This window comes from Dermacentor variabilis, chromosome 2 (genome assembly GCF_050947875.1).
Source record: "Dermacentor variabilis isolate Ectoservices chromosome 2, ASM5094787v1, whole genome shotgun sequence".
Lineage (NCBI taxonomy): Eukaryota > Metazoa > Arthropoda > Arachnida > Ixodida > Ixodidae > Dermacentor > Dermacentor variabilis.
The window spans coordinates 19,704,029-19,712,303 of NC_134569.1; the positions used below are offsets into that span (position 1 = coordinate 19,704,029).

Here is an 8,275-nt window from a genome sequence, read left to right on the forward strand (position 1 = left end):
GTTTCTCACTACATTACCTAGAGAGAAATCTGGCGCTGCTGCGCTGTGGTATGCATGGGAATGCCGGTATATTGTGGATTCGGATTGGCATCGTTCTCGTAATCGCACAACACTTACCGTTGCTCCAAGTACGTCGCGGTAGCACCAGCAGCTGGGCAACAAATGTCATCAAACCCTGACCCACCGCTGTGTCCGCAACTTGAAGCTTCTAAGCATTCGCTAAAAACTAAACGCGGACCACATCCATACGTACGCGCGCGAACGAGACGCAAGCCATGCCGTCTGAGTTCGAGAGTAGTTATTTCATAAAAGCAAAAGGAAGGAAGGAAGGAAATCAACTTTATTCAGGTCCTGCAGGCCACGAGAGCTGCGGGCCCTCATGGAGTGGGCGTCTCCCACGACGGAACAAACAAACAATAATGTGACGTCAAATCCGGTAAAGTCAACTTGTCCTCCTTTCTCACCTTCTCTCAGCTAACGCATGCGCAGCGACCACGGAGCCCTCGGGGGCGATGTTCAGGTGGTATATTGTATATTAACATCGTTCTCGTAAAGACAGGACACCTTGAAGACTCGCTTGGCAAATACCGTTCCGTCTGTCACAATGATTCACTTTCTACTAAAACAGCACGTGAAAAGCTGTTTTAGCTTTATTATTACGCGAAAACATTGTATATTAACATCGTTCTCGTAAAGACAGGACACCTTGAAGACTCGCTTGGCAAATACCGTTCCGTCTGTCACAATGATTCACTTTCTACTAAAACAGCACGTGAAAAGCTGTTTTAGCTTTATTATTACGCGAAAACATGTTTTGTTTAACTATGAGAACTTGTTATTGTGTGTACGACTACATGTTACGTAAAAAGTATCAGCGGGCCGCTAAAGTTGGAGGACAGACGACAAGGTTCGCGCTCGCTTTGTAACAGTTGGCCGTCTGTTCTTGCTTTTCTTCGCTTGTTCATGCATTGTGGGTGAGTAAAGATGTAATATGCGTGAATGGAAACATTTTATGAAGATTTTACTTTGAGAACGCGTTATTTGCGTAGCCATATCCACGTTTTAGACGAAGCCTCTTACAGCACCAGCCAACACGAGCCTCGCAGACACATATACCGTCATTCCCATGACGGCACGGTGCCCCCTTAAGAAACTCCCATAGACGGTGGCGCCAGATTTCCCTCTAGGTATTATGGTGAGAAACTCTATGGTGGTGCCCACGACCTACTGAACTCCAGACCTGCACAGATCTCCCTCCTCCAGCACGCCTGGTCTAGTTCGCCCCTTTTGCCGCTAGGGAAAGAACGTACGAGCAGAGTGGCGCTAGTTATAACCTGTTCGCTGTCGTCTGCTTCTGCGATCTGTTCAGCACGTTTCTTGCCATTTTGGCAGGCACAAAGCGCTTGTATTGGCGGTAAATGAATAAATTCACAAATATACAAAAGAAGACATATTTGCGAATGCTTTGCGTTTGAATAGTGAAACTAGAAGAGGAGCAGCGGTGCAAGAAATCGAAACAACGAGCATAGGTGGCCGCTGCAATATGCTAGATCGACGGCATAGTTTTCCCTTTCCCAGCCTCCTTAAGAGACTGGAATAATTGTTTAACAAGATTCATAGGATAATCTATCTTTTTTTAGTTTATTACTGACAGCCTTATGTCGTAGATGACATTAGGATTTACTGCTGTGTGCCGTAGTGAAAGGAAGATGGTCTGGTAAAAGTATAGTAAAAGTATTCACGAGTAAGTCCTCCGCACGATATGTGCAATAGGCTGATCGATTCTGTTTCAAGGGAAGGTGAGCATATCTTGTTTTTAATATCGTTGGATGTTTAGCTCAGTAGAAAGCTTGCAAAAAAATTAAGCGATCCCAATGCTTTAAAATGTGCTGCACTGTAGGCCCTAATTAAATCGTGTCACGGAACTCTTTTCAAACTGTAAAGCTAGCTTTTCTGCGTGGCGCGGCGGCAGCTTAAGATACGTACACAGTGAAGCTGTGTACGCAATTCACTTTTTGAACTCGCGACGCATTCACGGACAACTTTTAAGAGTTAAAATGAGTAGTAATCGTTTTGTCATCGAACATTACGGTGGCTCCAAGTTTCTAAAGAGCGCAGAAGCGAATTTTACAACGTGTACAATGAAACTGTTGTGTACGTATAACATTTTGTTATAAATAACACAATGTTATTTATAATATTCTGCTTGAAAAAGGCACTAGGAGCGGCTATTTAACGCTATTTTAGAGAGCAGCGTACTACACGCTCCGACATTTTTTAAGTTCGGGCAGTCAACTTTTGGAGCCAAGTGACCGATCAAAGCCTTGTGACATCACTCTCACTGTGTTAGCAAAAATCATGAACTAGAGAAGCAGTTTGTCACAACACAACAGCTGCCGTACTAATTACAACGCCGCACAGCCGCCCACCGCGTAGCAGACGAACAGGTTATAAAAGCGCCACCTACGGCCGTCGTTTGAACGAAAGTGGGCGCAAGCTGCTCCCATAGAAGCCGGATAGCTGTGCAAGTCTGGAGTTCCAGTAGGTCGTGGTGGTGCCTAAATCGACCGCTGGATAGACGTCTTCACATTCTAATAAAATATGCTCCGTCGTTTCCCTAGCTTTACCGCAGCTTCCGGATTGAGCAACGTCATCTGGCGTCCACCTAAGTAAGTTCCATGCGCTGCCGCTGCTTATTTTCGAACCACTGCGGAAGGTACAGTTTCCCTTCTCTAATTTGGTTCTTTATTCTATGATGAGGCTTCGGCGCTTCGGTGCATAGCGTGTTCTTTATTCATTTCGAAGTTTGCGCGAAAATGGAGTGCATGACACGTTTCATATTGAGGACTGCGCCTTGCGCTCTGCCACTTCTGCGATCGCAAGCCGCGCCTAGGTTTACTCAGGTATGCGGGTACAAGCGATCACTCCCAGCTGTGCTAATGGAGATGAAAGCTCGTCGAAAAAGGGCAGGCCCGGAGCCCCTGCGGCATCGCTCCGCTCGTCTGGAATGGAACTACGACGCAGAAATGTATGCCTTCGCCAGGCGCCTGGGCGAAAGCTGGGCCGACAGCACGCTTCGAATCGCCTTTGTGCAAGCATCTTACCTGGAACGGGAAAAGCAACAGCGGGAAGAACTAGGCATGCCATCGGAGAACGCCGGCGCCGACATAGGCTTAACGCCGAACACCGATCTATCTGCGGCTGGTTACGACTTTAGCAAGAGTTACGCACAAAACTACATTAGTCAAACTTTTCCCAGCCTACCTCCGGACGGCATTGAGGCCTTAAAAAGCTATTTGTTATCGGACACCGTACTGTCGCACGTTTCGAGTAGCATCGGCACTGCGGACTTGATCATGTGCGCCGACTTTCCTCCGGAGGAAAGCACGTTGGCCAACGTACTCATGGCTTTAATTGGGGGATTGCTGAAAGACTGTGGAGTAGAACGGGCGCAGCTATTTGTGCGGGACTTTGTGCTCACGCAGCTGATAGGCAAGGATGTGTGCGAGCTGTGGGAAATTCCCGACCCTCACGAGAGGCTGGCCGCCGCGCTGCAAAATTCCGGCAGGGCTCCCGCGGAACCGAGGTTGCTCTGGGAGTCCGGGAGGAACACTCTTGAAGCCAGTTTCTGTGTTGGGCTTTACTCCGACAAGCAGTTTCTGGGCTGCAGCGTCGGCGAAACGCTGACCATAGCTAGAGAAATGGCGGCTCGAGACGCACTCCGCCGTTTCTTTGGTTTGTCGCACGATAGAAATGCCTTGCCCATGTGCGGAAAAAATCTTACGTTGAGACACGACCGAACAGCGCAGGAGAGCTCAACTGCAGCGGCAACGCAATAACGCATCCTTGTGTAGGGGCAAAATACTACTATTTGTGTAGTGTATATATTTCAGCATGCAAGTTTGCGTGTTATTGTGTGCCACTAACATTCTGTTCAATAAATGCACCAGAAGCACGTCGTTTAGAATTGACTGTGATCTTGCTTTGTACGTCTGCGCCCCATCAGAAGTTAGCTAGCAATCAGTAATGTCAAACCTTGACGAGCAGGCACCAAAGCCATGTTTTAATTATTTGAATTAGTACGAATATTATTGCTAACTGAGACGCAATGCTATTTACTCGCCTTTCACAATTTCTTCGTTCTCTCGCCAAGCTGTGCATGTACTTTAGCTTGCCAAGAGCTTCACAGCCAATCTCTTGCTCTGAATGCAAGCATGCCACGTACAAATCTTTCATTAACCTAATGGCTTATTTTATGATTTTACAAATTTGCCAACCTTTACAAAAAATACTGTTAGCAAAAAAGTTGGACTCGTTGGTCTTCAAACCTGCTGAAAGTTTTCCGATTGTAAAGGGATTTTTCCATGTTTGTTGAAGTTCAAAACTCATTCTCCACGTTTGTTTTTCTTCCCTAAGAGTTTCTAGCACATTGGTGAAAATTTATTCTTGCTCAGCTGAGCCAGAACGCACCAATCAATTTTTTTCAAAGGCACATTGTTTGATCCAGACATTCAAATGGTGCATATGGGAAGACAATGAAGTGATACAACTGCCAAAATAACCAATATTTCAAATATTTGAACACTTCGAGTGCTTTTGTCACTGGCAAAAGCCAATAAAATTGTGAAGTTTGAATTTTTTCCTTGGAATGTAGGAAAACCCAGAAGCTACAAATTAAACTTGGAATGGTAGCCCAGTTGACAAAGTATAGCCAAAAAATGCTTAAAGCTCTGAAGGTTGAGCACATCACCTGAAAAAAAAACTAATAATATTTTGCAAGAAGCTTCATGTTCAAGGTCAGAAAAGTAGCTTTGGTGGTCGGCTTAAAAATATATGTGATATATCATTAGATACCTCTACATGCCTGCTATTCGTGTGAGAAGTTGCAGAAAGGTTTTTAAACGCGAAAAATTATTTTCTAAATTTTTGTGTCACCATCGGCTTTTATTCGGCCTGGGAGGACTAGAAATTTGGCTTTGTCTGCAATGCAGATGAAAGAGAAATGGTGCCATGGTATGCATTTTACTGCACTATGCACCTTGTGCTTGGTGTGTACCCATTGAACCATACAGCCAGTGCACACGGAACATAACCATGTGTTAAATAATTCAGGGAATCCTGCAGATTTAAATGGTACATTTCATGCAGTTTATAAAAAGAAACATTTTTACTTAAATAGCCAGTAAATCCAGAAAGAGCGCAGATATCGTTCACCCAAAGCATTTGAAAAGAGATGTTTCATTGCAATACAGTGCGACATATCTGCATTGCAACATGTAATGCAGTTCGATATACAAAAATTGGGACACTGTGCCCCGTTCCGTGGAACCCAAAGACTGTCGTAAGACTATGCAAGCAGAAAACATCTTCATAATTGCAACAGAAATCTTGCATGAGCATGAGCAAAGGTTTCTGGTGTTGTGCGTTATCGCTGTTCGACAGCCTAGCTGAACATTCTCGGCTATAAAATTCATGTGCCCTGTTCAGGACGATGTCCTTAGATGTGGTTGACATCCACTTTTCGCATTCATGGAAAGAAAAAGAAGTATGTGTCGACGCTGCGTTGCTTGTCTTCGTATTAATAAAGAAAGAAGCCAGTCATAGTTCGTTGATTAGTTTCTTTGGTCCATTTTATTAACAATCTCTCCTTGCCAGATGGCAAGACTTCACATATTTATGCTGTCTGCATGAGCCACGTACGAACATTTAAAAAAAATTTACACTTAAGATATACCTTCTTGTAACTTCTCATTTGCAAAGGAGACATAGAGCTATCTAGTGATGTAGCACAAATATTTTTAGCCCAACCACCAAAGCACATTTTTTTACCTTGAACACAAAGTTTGCTTTCAGCGATCTGCTGAACCTTCAAAGCTTCAAATATTTCTTTGCTATACTATGCTAACCCGACTACCATGCTATATTTATTTTGCACCTTCCAAGTTTTCCTATGTTGGGAGACAAAATTCAAACTTTGCAAGTTTACCGGCTTTTGCTGGTGCCAAAAGCACTTGAAGTGGTCAAATATTTGAAGTATTGCTTATTTTGGCAGTCGCATCACTACACTGTTTTGTCATACGCACCATTTGAACAACTGGATCATACAATGTGCTCTTGAAAAAAATTGCTGATTGACGCCTTCTGGCTTACTTGGGCATGAACAATAAATTTTTGCAAATGCTAGAAAGTTTTTGGGGAAAAACATAAATGGAGAGAATTGGTTTTGGACTTCAATAAACATGTGGAAATTTTTTCAACTGTAACTGTGGCATTAAAAAAACAACAACGCTGGTTGATTTGGCGTGGAATGACCCAATCAAGAACGGCAGTCACACAAATAATCATTATAATCCATAAAAGCAATGCACTGCCTGTCAATCTTTGCTGTTCCAAGTTTGCTATATAAACTAAATCATTAATAAAGTGTGTTAGCAAATGAGGGTAGCTGATATGGTTGACACCAAGAGGGAAAAATGGAGCTGAGGAGGCCATGCAATGCGTAGGGAAGATAACCAACCGGCGATCTGTTAGAGCTGCAGAATGGGTGCCAAGGAAAGGTAAGTGATGTCGAAAATTATATGGGGCAATGAAACTGGGAAGTTTGCAGGCATAGCATGGAACCAGCTAGCATAGAATAGGGGTAATTGAATCCCTGGGAGTGGTCTTCATGCTACAGTGTACAGTACTCACGGAATGAAACGCGACAGAGGGCCTTTAGTAGAACCCTGCATGTGTGCAAAGTACTCGAGAGTACCATGTCATGTCGCTAGGAATCGGCTCACCAAAGGTGACGCAGACTTCAATCTAAGTGACCGTGCCAAGATGGCGTCATTGTGACAAGAACTGCAGCCAGTGAAAACGAAAGTATGCGTAATAGTTAGCCCTGAATTGATGCGTTTCATTCCGTGAGCACTGTACATAAAATAGGCTGATGATATCCTGCTACAAGTCTGTGCTAAGGACAAGCTTTAACAAAAATGTGTGCTCTAAAATGCATGTTAAAGGGACAGCATAACGCTTGTCTTGAATGCTTTGCAAACATGGGATGCAGCAATTCAATCATGGCACGTTAACCACGATTACACTGATGAGCAATTTGTTTTTCAATTAGGACCACTGACTCTTTGAGCTCCAGATCTGCCATATATGTTATTGGGCAAGTACTTCAGCATACATTTTAGGAGAAATCTCAGCAGCCAAGTTTATCACCAACGCTGATGCTGGAATCCAGCTGGAGGTGTGGAGGGCTTCTTCCGGCACTGACAGGGCTCGCAAGCGGCAACGTAGTGCCGGACGGAGCGGGCGAGACCCGGCCAAAAGAATCGACGTTGTACACGGTCGTATGTGCGCAAGACGCCCAAGTGTCCAGCCAAGGGAGCGTCATGAAGTTGTTGGAGGACAGTCGAACGCAGGTGCGATGGAATTACAAGCAGAAGGTCAAGGCTGTGTGGATCGAGATTGCGGCGGTATAATGTCCCCTCTTTAAGGAGAAACATACGAAGAGAGGTGTCGCCAGGCGTTGACTCCAGATGGTCGATGAGGGCTCGTAATGAAGAATCGCGGCGTTGCTCGTTGCCGATTTCAAGCAACTGGGACACAGAGAAAACGCAAGCGATGGCGTCCGCATCAGCCGGTTCGTCGACGGGGTAGCAAAACAAACAATCGGCATCCTGGTGCAAGCGTCCCGTCTTATACACCACAGAGAAGGTATAGTCTTGCAGGCGTAACGCCCAGCGAGTGAGTCGTCCCGTGGGGTCCTTAAGCGACGACAGCCAGCAGAGCGCGTGGTGATCAGTGATGACACAGAAGTGGGTGGGGTCCGTACATGTATGGACGAAAGTTCGCAACAGCCCACACAAGAGCAAGGCACTCGCGCTCTGTGATTGAATAATTGCGCTCGGCGGGTGATAGAAGTCGGCTGGCATAGGCTATAACACGATCAAATCCATGCTGGCGTTGTGCTAACACTGCTCCTATGCCGTGGCCACTGGCATCAGTTCGAACTTCCGTTGAGGCGGACGGGTCAAAGGGCCAGAACTGGAGGCGTGGTAAGTAGAGTAGTGAGCTGCGAAAAAGATGCGGCATGGTCAGGTCTCAAAGAAAATGGGGCGTCTTTCTTCAAGAGGTCGGTAAGGGGACGTGCGATGGTCGCAAAATCCTTCACAAAGCGTCGGAAATAAGAGCACAGCCCTACGAAACTACGAACGTCCTTGGTAGACTTCAGAACAGGGAAGTTCGTAACGGCGCGAATTTTGTCCGGATCAGGTCTCGCGCC

The 8,275-nt window shown here is 45.4% G+C and overlaps 1 protein-coding gene across 1 annotated transcript; it reads left to right on the forward strand.

Annotated features, from left to right (window-relative positions):
* The first annotated feature begins 505 nt into the window (after positions 1 to 505).
* Positions 506 to 3,971, forward strand: mRpL44 (mitochondrial ribosomal protein L44). The gene is made up of 2 exons (XM_075679835.1): positions 506 to 523; positions 2,761 to 3,971. The coding sequence occupies exon 2, from the start codon at positions 2,817 to 2,819 to the stop codon at positions 3,837 to 3,839; it is 1,023 nt and encodes a 340-aa protein (XP_075535950.1). The 5' UTR covers positions 506 to 523; positions 2,761 to 2,816; the 3' UTR covers positions 3,840 to 3,971.
* Positions 3,972 to 8,275: the final 4,304 nt, after the last annotated feature.